The 20,423-nt window shown below is 43.0% G+C and overlaps 1 protein-coding gene across 3 annotated transcripts in view; it reads left to right on the plus strand.

Moving 5' to 3' along the window:
- ENOX1 (ecto-NOX disulfide-thiol exchanger 1) overlaps positions 1-19,969 on the plus strand; it is a 560,973-nt gene extending 541,004 nt beyond the window's left edge. For all 3 annotated transcript variants that reach the window (XM_034665221.1, XM_034665223.1, XM_034665222.1), the window contains 2 exons: positions 9,019-9,104; positions 19,020-19,969. In XM_034665221.1, coding sequence (XP_034521112.1) covers positions 9,019-9,104; positions 19,020-19,151 — 218 coding nt within the window. In that variant the 3' untranslated portion in view covers positions 19,152-19,969. The remainder of the gene's footprint in view (positions 1-9,018; positions 9,105-19,019) is intronic.
- The last annotated feature ends 454 nt before the right edge of the window (positions 19,970-20,423 follow it).

The following is a 20,423-nucleotide window of genomic DNA, read 5'->3' on the forward strand; positions in this document are numbered from 1 at the left end:
TAGTAAGTCGAAATCTTCAATAGAAAGCAGGCACAACCAACTCTAAATTTTCCAGGATTTTTCCCCTCACTTTTGGTCTTTTGAACTGGTTTACCTATATTAGCATTTGACGCACCTTTTGATCAATATATGAGAATGTTTAGGTAGCAAGGAGGCTAGAGACTCAGGAGTTTCTTTTTTGCCCTTCGTTTCTCCATTACCTCTCAACCTTGGTGTTTTATCTTACTCTACACTTAATGGAAATTTAAAAACAGATGTGTTTCCCCACCCGTACCCACCCCGCAAATACCAAGGTACTTACACTTTTGTTGTCAGAGAAAGAGAGTAATCATCAGAGGAATGACAAGGCAGAAAAGAGTTTCTAAGACTGACAAAATGGATCCTGCCATGAAGCGTGCCTCTCTGCTAAGTGAGTTTGGCCATCCATACTTTGTAGAAACCTGAATGTTGAGACCAAAAAGACTTCTCCTACAGCTTCTGGAATCTATTTAAGTGTTGTGACAGGGACAGAATGACAGAATACGGGTCCCAAACTGCTTTGGACCAGGCTAGACAGAGAAAGGAGTTTCTGGTGCTGGGACTACTCTCTCCTGAAGAACACTTATAGGTAGAATGATTCTGGGAGTGCCCTGGACTTCTCGTCTGGAGAGGTCACGAATACTCTCTGCAATCTCCTCAGAATCTTCCCTTGGAATAATTAAACCCATATTAGAGGGTGTAGGGAGCCTGCTCCAAGTCAGGAGCCCAGAAGGCCAGGAGCACAGCAAAAATCTTCCTTGAACTGGAAATGCTTATTAGCAAAATCTTCATCACAACAGGGTACCTATAGAATATGCCATATGCAAATATATTCAGATAACACCCTCTTGGGACATACAAGTGTTATATAAAAATGCACAGTGGCATAAATCTTAATTTCCTAGAAGAGAAGCAGGGAGTGAGAAATAAGCTATTCAAATAGATTCCATATACAGAGAATATAAAACCAAGGCTGGAACTTCCTAAACAATAAGAAATCCTAATTATTTGTGATGATTTGTGACACTAATCTATCTGGGTAAAAGTATGTATTCTTCCTACACATGGTCATGTCCTTTTTACAAACTTGGAGTCTTTAAGACATAAGGTTAGGTATACACAACAGAAGATCAGCGGGATTTCATTGATTTGGAGTTTTGCAGATTTGGACTCTGAGTCCCTTGAGAGTTCAACCATTCTGCTAAACTTTCTGCTTGACAATGAATGGGGATCAAGTGCTATATTCGAACTCAGCTAAAAAGAGGGGCCTTTAGAAAGCACTTTATTATTGTGGTTTCTGGATTATTTTTATAATCAATCCTTGCAAAGACAGGTTAACATATAACTAGACCTAAAAGAATTACATGTTTACGGGGGGCAATACAGGGGACTGTTTTACAGCTCACAACTCATGGTAACTACACATTAGGTCAGCCTGATGTTGCCCAGCGTCTAAGCCCGAACTCCTAGTCCACTTCACACCTGGCCTACAACAGTATTTTTTGGTTAGGACCAAACTTTTGGAAACCACTGGCTATTGTTATGAAGAATGGATCAAAAGGATTTTTATTGATTGGCAGGTAGCTCTGAAGAGATACTAACAGTATAGTTCTGGGTCTCTATCACCCCACCTTCTCCTTCTTTTTAAGTAATTCTAATAAAGTAGATTTCCAATCCTAGCAGCCCTGGTTGGCACCCTGTCAATGCTAGTCATCACTGTAAATCCCATCCAGACATAGTCAAAACCTTCTCAAAAACTCTGTTTATAAAGTATCTATTCTTCAAAACTCCCCCCAGACACCTGAAAACCACCTGCAAACTCTTAATAAGGCCGACTTCTTTACAGATCACCCTGACTCCTCTACGGATCAGGACGTACATATTACGGCGAGCCAGGACCCTCTTCCTGTCAACACGACCCCCGCCCCCATTTCCATCATTACCGTCAGTACCCAACCAGTCTCTGTGAACCAGGACCCTCTTCCTGTCAACACGACCCCCCCCCCATTTCCATCATTACCGTCAGTACCCAACCATTCTCTATCTGAACAGGAACATTCTCCCAATACATGGGCATTAGGAAGCAGATGAATGGAATGTAGAGAAATACACTTAAAGAAGGTTAAATGGTGACATTTTGGTGTTTTCAGTGAATGGAGCTGAGGCTGTATTTAGGCTGCACCTGAGAAAAGTAATCTAGGAAGTGTGTGCTTCTCTGAAAGCTGCTGACCATAAAGAATGAGTCACTGACCTAAATCTTGTTTCCAAGACACAAATGTCCATATCAATAAATCAACAAACATTTGTCAAGAGCCTACTATAAAAATTACCAGCCTTCGTTGTGGAAAGGAATCATCTGGGCAGCCTGTTTAAAGGCAGAATCTCTGCCCCCCCACACACACACGTAGATTGTGTTTATTGTAAAACTGACATCCGAGGGGATACTCAAACAGGAACTAACGGGACCATCTTTTGAGAACCACTTGCCTGCCATATGCTCGAACCTGTGTTCACCGATGGTAGTGATCAGATGATCTCTCCCCTCAAGAAGTTCATAGACTAGTGAAAAAGAAAGCAGTTAATGACAATGTAATAGGGTTTGTACTAAAATCAGAAACCCAGAGAAAGGGCTACTTACACTACAAATGCCTTATTAGAAGGAAGGACAGTCGAATGAATCCTAAAGGATGCATAGAGTTTCTCTGAAGGATAAGGGAGTTGCCAAGGCCATTTCAGACACAAGGAATGAAGTACTGAAGGGACTGGATATAGTCTCAGGGGTTTAGTTAAAATAAGACACACATTTTAAATTTTTTCTTAAAAAAAAAAAACTAACTGTACAAGATCAAGTATGATACTCACCAGATAAGTGGAACTGCTTTTTGGAAAATTAAAGCTTTTTAGAATCCCAGCGCACCGAGAAGCATGAGACCAATCACAGTGCAGGGTCTGTCTTCTACCCCTCACAGCCTCGCCTCTCCCCGGTTCCCATAAACGCTGTAGCGCTCCGCAGCTGCTCACAGATAGCAGTAGGCTCGTGGCTGAGTGGGAAACCCAGATTTCACATGGCATCCTCCCGGCTGCCTCTCCGGATCAGTGTCCACGAAGCCTCGTAGGCTGCAACAAGAGGCAAGAACGTTTCAGGCTGGCTTCTGGTCAGGCCTCTCTTGGTTTTCAGCAAGACAGAACCGTCTAGAGAGACAGCTGTTCCTCTGCAGAGCTGAGGTTCCTAGAATTTCCTGAGAGTCCCTCTCCCCCATAAGCTGCCAGGCCTCGGGGTTTTCTGAAGTTCCCAGGAGACCATTAGCCAGTGTGGATGTAGGGAAAGCTCATCTCAGCCAGGACTTTACAAGCTGACACAGAGAGTTTGGACTGAAACTCCAAGCAGCCTGAGGAAAGGAGTCTATTCTGGTAGGATTCCATCTGACCAAATGAATACACAAACTGTTATTTTGTTCTCAACGAGTAATGAATAAACTTTTTAAAACAGGAGTCCATCAAGGAAAAAGAAGGGAGTGGGGTGGACTGGCCCTGTGACAAACCACAGCACCTGATCACCACTGAACAGCCCTCAGCAGGGGAGGCCCGTTCTCAGTACGGGCAGATGGAAGCACTGGAGTCACCAGGCGAATCACTCACCCGCTGTGGATCTAGTTCCTCATACTGTATGAAGTTAGGAGGTCTGATTAGAGGGTGTTCTTCAGCTCACTACTCTGTCACCTATAAGGACTGTTAGGAAAGCCGCACTGCCCCTCAGGCAGTGATGTTACATGTAAGCAGATGCTCAGACCCTCAGCATATGAGCACGAACTCTAAACTATCTCATACCTTGAAAACAAAAGAGAAGGAAAACTTGTCTTGACTCCAACAGCCCATTTCCCTGCTCCCCATCCAAGCATAATTCTCCAGAGCACTGTCCACACTCACAGCCTCTACTCCCCCTCCGCCCCTCCTTCTCTGGCCACTCCAAGATGGCTCGCACCCTCACACTGAAGCTGTCCTGTCAACGTGACCAGAGGACTTCATGTTGCCAATTTCTCAACTCCATTTGTCATCTGCACTTTATACAGTTGACTCCTCACATCTTCTGAGCAGAAATACTTTCTTCTCTTAGCCACCAGGCCACCATTCTTTCTTACTGATCACTCCTGTTCAGATTCCTTTGACGAGTTTTCCTCAGCTTAACCTCTAAATTTTGGGCTTCTTTGGGCTTCAGTCTTGAGGCCTCTTCTCTACCTATGTAATTTCAATGAGCACTTTGGCTTCGAATCCCTTTATGTGGCCACTGACTCCCAAATTTATACCATCTCCAACTGCCATTGGTATCTCCATTTAGATGCTAATGGACATCTCAAATTTAATAAGGCCAAAACAGAACTCTTGATTCCCCCTTTTCTCTGCCCTCATATGCTCCTCCCCTGGTGTTCCCAGCTGAGAAAATGGTACCACCCAGCTGCTCAAGCCAAATACCAAGAACTCCTCCTCCCAAGCTTTTACCACTCACATGCGCTCCACCAGCTCTACCGTAAATGCCCACTACTCTTTGGTCCAAATCACTACTTACCACTTCAGGTCCTGAGCAGACACTTCTAAATGGTCTCCCAGTTTCCTTTTCATCTATTCAACAAACAGAAGCTTGAATGAAATTTTTTAAACATTATCCAGATATCATGCCCCTACTTAGAACCATTCTGTTGGTTTCCTGCTATATTTAGAATTTAATACACACCCCGTACTCTGTCATACACAGCCCTAGGTGATCTGGCTCCCTGCCTACCTCCAAATGCATGCCATACTGCTCTCCAGCCAAGTTTGTTCCTGCCAGATCATCTCCACCTCAGGTCTTTTGCACATTCTGTTGACTGTACCTGGAATCCTCTTTCCCCAGGCTGTCCGTGGCTGGCTCCTTCCCATCTGACACAGGAAAATTTATCATCACTCCACCAAGCTTGAGCCTGTTAAGTTTTCTTCACTATGTTTACCACTATCTGAAAATATTTCCTTTATTTTTAAACTTTGCGTTTATCTTGTGTAACTTACCTAGAATATAAATTCCCCCAGAGCAGGAACCTTGTCTGTCTTGTGCTACGCTGTGTCCCTCGCACCCTGGCACCTGAGTGCTGCTAAGGAAATGCTTCAAGAAGAGTGAATGAAGCAGTAAAAATCTATCACTATTTGGCTAATTTAAATGCTGCTGCTTCCTTGGTCTTAGTGAGTCTAAACATGAGAATAAACTCAATGCTTTTGAGAGAACTCAAAATGCTTTTTTAGGTGCCTGTTTACATGGGCCTTCCTAGTAAGGGGTTTGCCACAGAGCTGCTCTGTCTATACATAGATGTCTTTCTAAAGCAGTGGTTGAGGCCCTGAAATATGCAGAAAGCTCGAGTACGGACAGCCTCCTCTATTTCTTTTTTATTTTCTTAAATTAGCTACTTACAGTTGTATTTTCCTGGTTGGGAAACCCATCCTTAAATATGGAGACTTCTGCTTCTCCATGGACACAGCCAAGACCAATGAGTGAGTCTGTCCCTTTGGAGACCCACCGGGTCAGTAATGGCTAAGTTCTCCACCCTCAGTTTGTTAGTGTGTTTTTGAACCAAGCTTTCAGGTCCCTCCCAGAGGACCATAAAACAGTCTCCAGTTTCGGGGTTTGTAGCATTGTTCACTAGATTATGAGTTACATCTGTCCTTTTTTCCATTCTCAGGAACTATCCTGGTTCTTTTAAAGGAGCTACAAAGAGGCTTTGGTTGATTATTCAGGAAGCCCCACCTCACCCTGCCCATGAATCCAGGCCAAAACCAGGGCTTAGAAACTACATTTTCTCAGATGGCGTGACTAATGCTTCTGTGAGGACATTGTGATGGGCAGCGGGAGGGTGGGAGTAGAGAAGAGGAGGGGCACAGTACTTGGGAGGATATGACTAACGTTTCCCATTTCTGCTGTATCTCTAGCAATACTGAACAGCTTGGTTGCCATCCATAGGAAAAGCTTTGGAAGCCTTTATTTAACTACCTATTTGGCCCCAAATGAATCTAGTGGCAATTCAATTTTTTTCAAAGGAAAGCTAACAGCTTATTAACCAGCTACCACAGTGATGGTTTTGAATACCCTCCCCTAAGGGAAGATATTCATGTCTGGGTCAGGATTTCTAATCTGATTTTAGAAAGATATATAGAAATCATACTAGCATTTTCTTCTTACTTTAATGAGCAAAAGAGTTTCAATAAAAAGTCTCCATGCCCAAAACATTCAGGTTGCTCTGTCCTGAATCCATAAAGTGGATGAGTGAAGGGCAGGAGTCACCAGTGAATAATGCCTCACAGTTACCTGATTTTTGAAAGACTACTACATCATGGGTTAGTACTGTGCAATTTTTAAGATTCTTATTTATCCCCATATATCAATAGAACAGTAGAAATTTTTAAACAAGTATACTGGCTAGTCTTATTTCTAGAGGATAAATTCATTCAATATACATTTATTGTAAACATATACTGTATTCCCAACACTGAACCAGAACACACACAGACTGGCTAAGGGCAGAGTTCCCCGGGGGTACAGACCCAACACTGGGCCTGGGGGACAGAGAGTAACCAGTGAGGGAGCCTGCATACAGAAGGACGCCAACATCACAGAGGCAACAAGAGCAGCCACTCCAGGTCCTCCCATGACTGGTATCCCTAAACTTCCTCTTTCAGCACTTCATCTCCTAGGCCCATAGCCCCCCCCCACCCCAATCCTCTTCTGACTCATTCTATTTATTCTACTGAAGACATTTAACTTCACATCACACTTCCACGGATATTTACAGGAAAGGTGGTGGGTTATCTAGAAGATGGTGAGGAGTCTCTGTTCAGTACAGATTTTAATATGAAAATGTTTTTCTCTATTTGCTGGTGCCCTTGGGGTAGTTTACTCATAAAACTGCTCAAACCTGTCTACCTTCTAAGATGCCCCCTCACCCTATGGGAAACACACACATCCAATATCACCCCAAAGGCTGATATGTCAGTCCGCTGCCTAAGCAGATGTCCAACCAAGGAAGGGACGACTGCCCCTGTCTTGCAGCACCCCTCCCGGCTCTAGGAGCCACTCTCTTGGAGGGCCCCCTCCCTGCCTGGGAGAAGCTGCATGCCAGAAAAAGAAAGGAACAGCCTGGCCTTCTCACAAAGCCACAGATGACTACTCATTCTTCCCCCATCTTCTAATGGAGGTGGGGGGAAGGGTCTGCCTACCATTTGTTGGAGGCTCCCTATGGAAACTAGAGGACATAGCGCCACTTGTCCTCAGCCTGAGACAGCAGGAAGAACCCTGTTCACCATCCTGCAACAGGAGTTTCCCCTTAAGAATTCTCCCCCCTCTCTCCCACTTACTAAATGCAAGTAAGTGTTATTGTTTAAATACTTCTAACTTATTTTCTAAGTAAGTCCTTCATGAGCTTCTGTGTTTTAACTCAAGAACCACTTACAGTGCCACCTCACCACATTTGAGAATTTCAAAGACACAGGAAAGTAGTTGCCAGGTCTGTAAAATTAAAATATAAATTAACAGTGGTAGGAGGGGGACACAACAGTTCTACTTAAGTATATTAAAATAGCTATTCACCAGTTAAAGATATTAAAACTACCATTAGTACCTTTTACCATGGCCATTATTTCATCAAAGGGCATTTTAGCAAAAAAGGAAGAACATAATTTCAGAATAAAATGGTAGTTCTTTGTATCTCAAGAAAAATGGGGTCAGTCTCTGAAAACTGAGGTTTTAGCATCATGGAGAAATAATTATTTCCATCTTCCTCATTTCTCTGTTAACCAGTACAAACCTCGTGCAAGCAGTGCTCTGAGGATAGGTCTTTGAGAGCATGGGCTAGACCCTTCGGTTCTCCGTCCTCAGATGAAGGCTCAGCTGGGAACTTTCCTTGAAACACTGACACTCATCCTAGAGCGTCCCAAGCATCACACAGGAGATCAGGAGGCCACGAGACCCTATCCCAGTCAATCCAAGGTCACCCTGCAATTCCCAAGACGACCTCCCTTGAGGGCTCGCCTGCATGTCGGACAAGTGTGTGTCTTTCTTTTGACCTTTGGCTCTCAAGTATCAAAGTTGCCCAATAAACAATGTGAGGGCTTATCCTCAGATTTAATTCATCTTGAAGCCTACTGAGAACTAAAAAATGTCAGTCTGAACACAGTTTCCTAACAAACAGCAGCATACAATCTATGGGGTCTAGATTTTGGATATAGGAGCAGGGAGAATAGAAAGGAAATGCTTTTACTTCAGCCCTGACACCAACACCCAGCTTTTCATTTGTCAGTACAATGTTGACAATTGATTTTCACAATGGAAAAGATTTCTGATTTATAATCAGACTTCAGCCAAACCATCCATTCGTGGGCCTTTCAAAACGATCTAGTAAATTACAGCAGCGAGGAGAGAGTGAGCTGGCTCTGTTTAAACAGCAGCAACAATCGGGGGGAAATAAAGGTTTCAGAAAGGATCTGGGCTTCCTTCGGTGGCAGTTAGGGGAAATATGGACTAAATACTTTTCATAACTAGCAGCTGTAATTATCAGGGAAATCAGAGGCCGTGTGATCTCTGACACAGCTGTATGAGCCATTTTCATACTGCAAAGTCCACTGAGGGAAAGAAAAGAGAATTTATCCTCCCAATAAGTATAATTTTATATTGATAAATCAAGCATAAAATTGGTAGTTGAAATGCTTCCAAGAGTCTTTGTTTAGAAATACCTTTATTCATCTATATATTATCTCCGAGTCTAGCTTTTCTAACTGCTATCATTCCAGGAGCTAGTGTTCTGTTTGCCACGTTACTATGACCGTCTTCAGAACGGACTGTTACTGAGTGCTTGTTGAGTACTGTTAAAAATGGTGAGACCATAACGCAGGCTGATGGAAGCATTACTGGCGCTAGGTGACATTATTTGACTCAGACTCTTACTTGCCTTTCAGTAATGTCCAATGTTTGTCTCTTTACTTCAGGCATCATATCCACATTTCTTCACGTCCATCCTTTTGGAGCCAATATAGAGTATCTTTGGTCATACATGCAGCAGCTGGACTCCAAGGTAAATTCTCTTTCTCCAGGGGACTCGCATTGCCAAGATTTAGCATGTTGACCGCCGGCTGCAGGCGGACCCTGCGTGAGCCACACGGGGATGTAACAGCGTTTGGAGATTTATCAGTACTTCTCCACAAGGACCTCCATTTTGGGCAGATAGCGGTCTTCTTTTCACTTGCTTTTGTCTTTATAGAAAGAAGAGCAGTTATCTAAAATGACAATGACTTTCAGCAGATGCCAAATTACTCTGAAAAGCATATGAGGGACTGAAAATTACAGGTTGGCCTGAAAGTTCCCAAAACAGGAAGAAATCGGGTCAGGGTGGCTAATGGGGCATTATCCTGAGACCATATTCTCACAGGATTCTGTGGTAAGGACTCCACACGATAGAGGGAAAATCACCTCAAATAACACAAAGATCTGACACGACTCTCAAGAAAATGGTATTAATGGTTGTTTTTCAGCATTATTCTCTAAATGGAAAAAAATGACCGCAATGTTATTCTCAGTGGTGCCCCCCAAGGGTGACACCCAGAGTCAGGACATCACTCTTCATTTCTCTTGAGGCTCATTTTGCCTTGTCTGCAAATTGGCTATGCTCCTAACCCATTGCAGTATTTGTGTTCTAAAAGAGAAAGGACAAAAGAGCTCAATGTGTGTATCAATTTATGTATCAAATTCCAGTGAACAATGAGGGGGGCCCCTGTTGAAATAAAGCCATGTCATTAAGCAGTATTGCTGGGGGAAGCCTTGGAAGGGGATGGAGCCAGAAGCAGAGAATTGAAGCCCGCCACTGAGTAGCTTGTTAAAGGTCCTGCTGGGAGGGAAAATGGAAGTAAGCTCTTGTATAGAATGCAGCAAAGCGCATGGAATGTATAGGACCAGGCCCCCGGCCTACAGTTCTGTGACCCTGACTACACACATGCAAGCCATTCTAAATCTTCAATGGTCGGTATCAATTAAATGACTACACTGTGCTCTCAATTTGCGTCAAATGATCTTACCAATTTCATGATCCCACAACTGCTTAACCTTTCTAATGGGTCTTATACTTCCCCTCTGAGAGAATCATTGGGAACAAAAAGTATTTTTCAGTCACAGATTTTTGTGCCCTTTTCTTCTCTCACAGCTGGTAATCGGGTAGACTAAAACAGAGTGAAAGGGGATGAGGAGATTATAAGATTCTGAAAGTTTACACTCATGTTATTACCTTCTTTGTGGCTTCCTGTGTCACTGACAGGGAGGGATAGACTATGCTCAGATAAAATGAGAAGGGTGAGCTATATGATGTTACTTTGTTGAAATTAAGCTTTCTTGAAGGGCTTCTTTGCTTTTTACCCTCACCAATTTCATTCTTAATATCAGTCCTTCCTTTGCCTGAAAGATTAAATGAAATACTGCTTTCACTAGTGTGGCTTGGCATAGAGTAAGTCCTCAAGAAATTATTCCTGTTGTTGCTGTTATCCTTCCCTTGTATTGTTGACATTGGTTTCCTTCCCCTCCTGGAAATCCCAAGTGGGAAGCCTTTGTTGGGAAGCAGTTGTTTTAGTATATACATGAGTCTGTGTGTGGGGGGTGGGGGTTGTAAAATCATCTGGCGGGGGTCATAAATTATGAATTATCTTGTTCTATTCTTACTCTCAGGACAGAGTGTCCCATCCTCCATTTGTTCAGGCAAAATTTGTGTGGTGTCCCTCAGTAGTCTCTGAGGAGAGAATTCTCACACCTGGTCTCTGGCCATTAGATGATAGGCCTTTCCAGAAGGGATTCAGTTAAAGGAATTCCATTTTATCTCAGACTGGTACTTTTATTTTAGAAGATAATGAAGAAAGTATTTCCTTCACAGAGGAAACACACAGGGTCTTCCCCAGACAGCCCTCCATCTCCTGAATGAAATGCTCAGTAGAGCTGTCACACTGTTTCCTCATGCCTAAAGTAAGAAGTATATAGAAAAAGTGCTCTGACTAAAACTCCTGCGTGCCAGCAATTAGACCAACTATTCTTTCCATCCCAGTGACGCTGAAAGGATATTTAGACTTTTTAATCCAGAGACCAAGTTATTGCTCTATACTAGAATTCCATATCCTCAGGGCTTTAGGCAGAAAACAAAATAATGAGAGGTCTGCCCTTGAAGTGCCCACCAGGGCCTTGTCCCTGTATCAGCTGCCAGAAGGCTCAGCACCCTGAAGCCACCACAGCCCGCTGACGCTGAGGCTCTGGTGCAGCAGCCTGAGGCGCCTGCCTCCCGTTAATCAGAAGGACTTGCGCGTCGCCAGGCCTCCACCAAGTTTCAGTTAATGTTGCACTAAGGCAATGGATTCAGTCTAGCCTCCAGGACACGGAGGGCTTCCTGATTCTAGTAGGGTAGGTTTTCTTGAAATTCCGGTTAGAACAGCACAGTTTGACATCGGACAACATCACCATTATGACAACTGTAAAATAACATTTAGATTCTGCCTGTCCCAGTGCTGACGAGAGCAAGGAAAGCAGGCTCAATCAATCCAGCGTGTAATGGAGCTGATTTTATTAGGATTTCCCCAAAGGCCACATGAGTATAAGAATGATTAGAAATGGAAGGAGAGCCAGGAATTAATTTAAATTATGCTGGGCATGTGAATTGCACATGGCTCCTAAAACTGTGTAGCCCAGTAATAGGCCATTGTCCAGTTAAATGTTATTCCAGCTCTTGATAATGATATTTGCATATTTTTCTCTTCTCAGCCTCTTCTAAACCACCCAGTCTCATTCACTGAGCCCTCTTATAGCAGAATGTGATCGGATGACCACATCACCAAGCCTCACGCAGAGGAAGGCAGAGGAAGGGTGGTAGGGGAAGATGGCTTCCTAAAACTTTGCCGAGTCAAAAACTGTGCCCTGGGTGCAGGCAGTAAACTCTTCAAAACAGGCAGCACTATCCGATCAATACAGAGAGGTTCCCCCCAGGTCAGCCCAGAGCCCTTCAAGCCTACTCGCGGACCCTAAGCAGCAAGAAAGTCCCACTGACTTGATCATTAGCAGATGAGTATTTCCTGTCTTACAGTCAAGAGGAGGGATTCTTCTGCTCTTTCCCCAGTTTATGTATTCTTCAGGACGTAAGTTCTCCCAAGTGTGTGTGGCTGCCCCCTCTACATATGTATAGCCCTCCCAAGGCCCACCAAGTAGAAGATTTGATTCTGAAAACCAGGCTCAACATAACATGGCCGCTGATACTGGAGGATTTACAAAGACCTGCCATGTTGACATGATACCACTGTTCACGACGGGCTTGGGTGCTCATAGGCACGCATTCATCTCCCACCAGAGAGGCAAGCCATTTGCATGTCTGTACTAAAAGCATACCTCTGGAAACACAAAATTAAAATATCTGGTCAGTTCCAAGGAGATTCAAATTGGCCATAACTGGAGAGCATGCTTTCCTAGACTCTGGCTAGGCAGGAAGGGCAGATGAAATGTTCTCAGTGGGGTTGTAAGGTCCCTCCCCACACCTCTGAAAAATCTTTGGTATTATGTATATTCCACTGTCCTCCTAAATCTCCAGCTGTCATAGTATGTTAATGAGTGAGTGAGTTTTCTGTTGCTTAGGCTATAATGAATGTGTTTTTTAGATATGACAACACCTCTGGAAAGCACATGATAAATGAAGCATTGGAGGTAAACAGTAGTTCCATTTAGCTACATAAAGAATAAAAAGGAAGTTGCTCATGCACAGCAAGAGAAACTGACATGGTTACCAGGCACCCAGTGAATGCTGGGATAATTCACTGCTTTTCGTGAACCCAGCACTGTCCTAGGGACCAGGAAAAAACAGGGGATGTCTGGAGCACAAAAGAAACCTAAGAAAGAACACTGCTCTCAGAAAGTTTGTAGTCTAATTGAGGAAATGCTAGAATATTTATGAAATAACTGGATAATCAGACATGAACTAAAGAAGTGCTATTACTGGGTGGGCAGATCTTCAGTGGGACAGACCCTGGGAAAGGGCAAAGTCCGTGTGAGCCATGTTTGCCAGGAGGTATCCCTGAGTATGTGCTCACTCTCACACCTCCCTCTGGGATACTGTCGCCAACGCCACCCCACTTACCCCTTCTCCCCTCCTTTCTCTCCTCTCATTTTCCATCCAGATCCTTCTTTTTATCCTAATTCTTTCCTTCTATTTATCTTCTTCTTTTCCTCCTTCCCTCCCTCCCTGTTCCTCTTCTTTCTAGTTCTTTACCTCTGTCTTCCTGATTCCTCACTTATTTAGCTTCTTTCCTTATTCCTCCCTCCCTTCCCTTCCCTCTCCATCCGTATTCCACATTTCTCTCTGGAAAAGTTTACTGCAAGGTGTCTGTGTGCTGATGTCATGCATTGTGCAGGGATATGAAGAATGAACAAGGTTTCAGTGTGCACTAAAAGCCAACAGTCAGTTTATCCTATGGAAGGAAATCTGGTTTTGCAATTGGCTTCTCTGACTCTCCAGCCTTGACAAAGCCTATGCCAGGTCTTTTCAGTGCCTCAAATAAGAACCCCGTCATCACTCTGCTTCTCTTGCCTGACTGATATGGGACATGGAGCCAACCATCCCCATAATAAAATTGATTTATATCTGCTTGTGTCAATTTATATACATGCTTAGAGGCCTGGCAAGGAGGCAGTGGGCTTGGGCTGGAGTCAGCAAATCAGAAAATAAATCAAGCAGATCTTACAAATTACCTCTGCAGGGTTACCACCACACAAGCCCCTTGTTTACACGGAGCCTTTATTCCTTCTCGGCTCTTTTTTTTTTCCCCCTCAATTAGAACAAATCAATCCTTTCTAAAAGAACAGATGTCAGACTTAGAAAATTTTAAACAAAACAGAAGTGGCAAGGGATCCACTGACAACATCAAAGATTGAAAATATACAGACCACCAATTTCCTGGTACAAAAGCTAGCTGAGTAAGCGGGTAATAAAAGCATCCCATCTAGGATGATCTTCCCTTCTTTCTAGAGCACCAAATACATGGTGTATGGCTGAAAGAGATTTTACAAGCACAGCACATGTCTCTAACCTAGATGGCAGTGCCACCAGAAGTCTCTTAACCACGTGTATTTGATTCTGCTCACGGCACCCCTGTATTGTGAAAGCAGGGCTGGATTTGGCGTTGAAAGCCCTGCACCACGTTCTAGCCCCTCACTCACCAGCTGCACGAGCACATCCTTCCCTGGCCCCCAGTGGCTTCCATCTAGGACAGACAGGCGCTTAGAGAGAAGCCCTGACCTCAGAATGGATTTGGAGACGGGAACCCCACACAGCTGATGACAGAATGGGTACATTTCACCCTGAGCTCGGCCAGTGAGGTCTAGCTGCTTTGTTTTATGTGGTGACTCCATGACTCTTTCAGTTCTCAAAACCAAGAAATTATCAGTAGGAAGATAAAGGATATTGCCAAGGCAAAATGACATAGAGCTGAAAAATTATTTAGGAGGAGGAGAAAACAGAATTAAAGTAAATGAAAATATTTGTAAAGTAAAAATTCTTTGGCCATAGGGTTAAAAAAAAAAAGAGACAAATTAAATTCTCTCTTTGTCTCGAAAATCCCAAAATGTGACATATCATCAAAGTTATTTTGTCAGGGTAGAGAAAGTTTTAAAAACCATCAAACTAACTTGAAAGCAGTTTCTCCTTGATCTTTCTTCTGGCATGAGATACAAAACATCTTTAAGGAAATGCTCTAGAATTCATCTTAGAGCCTTATTAAATGGAAATTTCAGATAGGAGTTCATCTGAGGTGGTCTGTTCTATAATCGTGACATATCCCTGTCCACACTCAGGCGGTTACCTTGCACTACCAATGGCAACTTAGCGTTAACTACTTTTCAGGACACTCATTTCCATTGTACTAATTTCTTTCTCTGTCGAAATCCAAGGAATGGCTAATTGGTCATCCAAACTAAGTAATCATAAAAATTTCAAATCCCAGTTTCACTACTTCTTATTTGTGGGACCTTGGGCGACTTATTTAACATCTTTGTGGCTCAGTTTTACCCTCTGTAAAATGGGTTTTTACGGGTTACCATATGTATTAAATGACTTACTATATGAAAAGCCCTCACGACAGCATCCGGCACACAACAAGCACTACTGAGTATTGGTCGCCATTTGTTTTGTGCTTTAAAGTGCACAGGAGATCGATCACATTCTCTCAGCTTGAGATCTTTGCCCACAACCTAGTGGTCAGATGAATCTTCAACAGCTTGCCCAAAGACCAGTGCTATCAGATGGCGGGGCCAGCGCTCAAATCCAAGCCCTTAGAACGTTCAGTGAGTCTCTTTCCCATACCCTTGTCTTATGAATGAGGGAACACCCAAAGAGATTAAGAGATTCACAGAAGATGATGAAGCTGGTTAACGGTCATTCCATAACTGGATTCCAAATGTTTTCCCTCAACATTTCTTTCTTCCAGCAAGTGAGGAGTGTGTTTGCTGGCCTAAAGAGCTTTCTGATGAGATAATGCACAGGAAGCGCATACTCTGTGCCTGGCCCACAGTCTGGGCTCAGGAAGGGGTAGCTCCCTCTCTCCTCCAGCATGCTACCCAGCTTCCTCTGTGGTTCAAGTGTAGCCTCAGGTCAAAAGACATCAAGGAAAACAAGATTCCCCACGATTTGCTTGCTGTTTTGGTGAAGGGTTTCTGTGGGGGCACCCAAGTATTAGCACTGGAATGTGTATGAGCTGGGAATTCTCCTTTTGTTACTGATGCTGGTATCACTCTAAGGTCTTATTCATCACAGACCTGCCCTCCAGTACACAGACCCCTTCCCCCAACAGGGAGACAGTGACCAAGAGGGCTGTTTCCAGTGCTCACTCCACAGTCCCCCGTCCCCTATGGCAGTTGGCATCAGTGTTCGAGAACAAGGCCAAGGAGTCTGGATCTGCAGCCCAGCTCCACACTCAGTGCCGGGGTTACCCTGCAGACGGTACCTCATCTATCCGGACCTCAGCTTCAGTTGTAAATTACTCCGTCTTATGAGAGTACAGCAAGAATTAACAAGTAGTTTACAAAAGTCTGGCGAGGACAAGGTGTTCACGAATTATGAGTTGTCAGACTTCTAATCAGCTACAGGGCTGCCAGGCGGCACTGCCTGCCCTGACCCTAGCTGGCCTCCTACACAGGTGTTATCTTTATATCAGACCTTTATTATACTCTCAAGAATTTAGCTTTTTCTCTGCTTCCTAATGAACACCACAAAGCTCCTTTCCTTACTTTTTCAAGGGAGGTGAGGGCTATCCTGAAAACAAACCCATGATGGCTGGCTGTGAACCTGGGGGTCTGTCTGCTTCTCCGTGGCTCTGTCTGATCTGGGAAAAACGCCTCGTCTCAGGGGTATCACCTAAATGGACTGGAGACCGGAGCCTACCGTAGACGCCCTGTGCCATCCTCCTACGAAGGAAAGAAAGGAGGTTAAGGGGATAACTTGGCTTCAGAAAACTGCCTCTGGACCAAGTGAAAACTGGGTTTGACCACACACTTCTCAGTATTGTTTGCTTTAGTGTAGGGGCACAGAGCTTGGCCCACCCATCACAGAAAGTTTGATAACAGCGTGTCCTGTGCTATCAGCATTGCCTAGTATGTATACAGAGAGAAAGCATTTTGTGCCAGGCACCGTGTTACATTTTATGTATAATCCTCACGATTAGGCGGAGAGATTACTTCTATTATACACATGAAGAAATGGAGAATTACAGCTATTAAATGACCTGCCCATGGTTACACAGGTTGGCCTAACCTGGATTAAAATCCAAGCCTGTCTGATTTAAAATCCCATTCTTAACCCAAATATGCCTGATCTGAAGAATTACCTGGGGTGATTATCAGAAGTAGAGTATATGAGCTACACCCCAGATCAGCTGAATCAGTCTCCACAGAAGAGGCTAAGGAATCTGAGTTTTTTTAACAGGAACCCCAGGTGATTGATATTTCTAAAGAAAGCACTACACTCCCGGTTCTTCACCCACGGCTTGTTGAAATCATGCGGTGCACGTAAAGCATACCAATGCCGAGTTCCCAGACACAAGCAGCGGGTTCTTTCCCAGTTCTGTCTTTGCAAAAGCACTTAACCGTCTGTAATTCACTCTGTTTTCCTGACTATAAAATGGAGATATATCCTAACATTTTTGCCCTATGTATCTCATAGGAGTGCTGTGACAATGGAATGAGGATGCCGGTGAAGGCATTCTGCACAGTGCTCATTGAAATGAAATGTTTTAAAATCACATGAACCTTTTAATAATCTGTTTAATAGGCTTTTGTGGGCTGACCTAGCAATCTAATAATCTCTTTAACATGGCTTTGTGGGAAAATGCATTCAGATTTCAAAATAATTCACGCAAAAATTTTAGAATGCAATTTATCTCAACTTTCAGGACTGCCTCAAAAGGTGGTTTTTTTTTTTTTTTGTCATAGGCAAATAGGAATATCAATAGGAATACTGAATATATCACGTGAAATCTTTTCCATGTGAACGTTAAATGAACAGCTGATTTGACTTCCTGGTCTATTTGGTCTTTCTTTAAAATAAACGTTTAATTTAACATTTAAACGTTAAATGGAAAGTGTAGACTCTAAAATGGTATCTATCCAGTGATTGTACCATGAAAAATAATAATAGGTCTGATTCATTAAACATTTCTATGTACCAAATCTACGCTAAGCCAGTAGTCTTCATACATCCTTATTACACGTTGTTATTCCCATTTGCTGAGGTTTAGAGAGATGAATTATCTTGGTTGGAGTCATTTAGCTCATAACAATAGTAGATACAGGATTCAAACAAAAATGTTAGACCCCCTGGTTCCAGGGTCTTAGCCACCTTGCTATATGAGATCCCCATGCAAGCACATGGGGCTGGGAAACAAAGACATGAAAACGAAAACAATGGCTGTGTTAGAGCAGAAGGATTATGGTTGATTTGTCCTTTATTTAAGGTAAAATGAATTACTGGTATAAAAATGTATGTAATAAAGAAAAATTGGTAAAAGAAAAAAAGTGCATTAAAAATCTACCGGGGGGTGGAGGGTGCCTGGGTAGCTCAATCAGTTGGGGTCATGATCCCAGGGTCTTGGGATCAAGTCCCATGTCGGACTCCCTGCTCAGCGGAGAGCCTGCTTCTCCCTCTCTTCCCTGCTCAGTGCTCTCTCTTGCTATCTCTCTCTCTCTCTGTCTCTCAAATAAGCAGATAAAATCTTTTAAAAATTTTTTTAATTTAAAAAAAAGAAACAAAAAACTACTTGGAAGGGCACCTGGCTGGCTCAGTTGGAACACCATGCGACTCGATCTCAGGGTCCTGATTTCGAGCCCCATATGGGGTACAGGGATTACTTAAATAAACTTAAAAAAGATTTTTTTTAAACCTACCTGGATTTTAAGAATGGATGTTGAGACTTTCATGGTTGTAGGTTCTGGGTTTTCCTTTATTTCTAAACCTTTATGGTCTTCTGGTCTCTGTGAAAATTAAAGAAAGAGAAGCTAGGGTGGCCAGAAATCTACCCATATGCCCTGTGACCCTCACTGAGTTAGATAAAAGTGCTGCCCTTTGTCAAAGAGGAGGAGGGCACCAGGAGTGGTGAGGAACTTGCTCTCTGCCCTCTTAAAGCCCATTCTCATGTCCTTTCACATCAAGGTGGGGAGTGCTTTTCATGCAGAGCACCATCCAGTAAGCTAGGCATCCATAGGAACGGTGAGCCTGGAATTCACCCCCCTCTGTCTCCCGCCCCCCGCCCGCCAGCTGCATGAGACCAGGACACCCCCATCGAGTGCTTGACCGGCACTCCTCTCCTAAGCACGTTACTTGACAGCCAAGTAATGTCATTTATCTCCCTGGGAAAGTGCATCCTAAACCAACCCCTTGCCTCCTTTCAGGTGAGTCTTGTTTCCGAAAGTGACCTTTCTTCCTGTCTAACAGATTTCTGCAAACGAAATCGAAATGCTTCTGATGCGGCTGCCGCGCATGTTTAAACAGGAATTCACAGGCGTGGGAGCGACGCTGGAAAAAAGGTGGAAGCTGTGTGCCTTTGAAGGAATTAAAACGACCTAACTGTGACGAGCAAACAAGTCTCTGGTAACGAAACCGCCTGACGGGGCCAGGGCTGTGCAGTGTGAGCACGGGAGGCTGGGGCTGGTCCGGCGTGGGGCCTGACTTCAGTTACATCTGTGGCGTCGTCCTGTGAGTGGAAATGTGATCGTGTGCCAGTTCCCTAAAACAGAGCTTCATACTGTGACAGGTCTGCTTCCTATGAAAACCAACGATTCCACAGTCATGATGATGGCAAAATCTTAAAATATGCTACATTTGAGAATAGCTCACCCAGCAAAATATTTAAAGTGAAGGATGGGGTACCGATGGGTGTCGCTAGGCTACAGAGTTGTATAGGTAACGTATAGCTGAAATCATTCAACATTTTCCTGGAAGTCTTTCTGTTTTAGTAAAAAAAATAAAAACAAAAATAAAAATAAAAAGCAATTTTACAGTGAGGAAAAATCATACCAAAAGAAAACTTGAATATGTGTCTGAACATTTATTGTATTTTGTAAATTAAGTTATATGCTATTCCAGGGACTTTTGCCTTATTGAAGAGGCAGAAAATGTGATTGGACTCCTTGGACTCCTTGAGAATGCTTTATCAAGAATATTATTTTTCTAATGTAACAATTCTCCATCATAAGTTCTTTTAACATGGACTGCGTAACGATTTTCATAAAATGTAAATAAAGGAAAAGCTAGTGCTACTGTCTTGTACTTGGTATGTAATATTCAGGTTTATGCATCAAAATAAACATTCAGTAAATATTCCTGTTACAAATTTTATAGCAAAGATATTAATTTTTTTCAATAAATATGACTTCTGCCATAAAGGTTTTGCAAATTATTCTTTCAAATTCCTTACTTCACCTTTAAGGAGTATTTTTCACATTATTCAGTCCCATCTCATATCCCACCATTTTTAAATGATTGTCTACATGAATGACATTGAGACAAAACATCTCTTCAAACAGAAATCTATAAAAACTAAAGTGGGATGTACCAAGAAAAGGGGATTATACAGCGTTAGGGTATATATCATTTTTAAAATACTAACACCTTGATCCAAATACAATCAACATAAATATTACCTTTGTTTTTTGTCTGCATAGGCAAGTACAAAATAGCCAATTAGTTTATAATATTAATTTCTGGATTGACTTATTTATATGTTTGCTGGAAAACATACAAGTTAGAAAAAGAATTAAAGAATTCACACTTGAGCCAAGAATTTAGTCAGAATTTAGGCTTTCAAAACTATTTCTTTTAATTACAAGTAGGATAGAG

This window comes from Ailuropoda melanoleuca, chromosome 7 (assembly GCF_002007445.2).
Source record: "Ailuropoda melanoleuca isolate Jingjing chromosome 7, ASM200744v2, whole genome shotgun sequence".
NCBI classification, from domain to species: domain Eukaryota; kingdom Metazoa; phylum Chordata; class Mammalia; order Carnivora; family Ursidae; genus Ailuropoda; species Ailuropoda melanoleuca.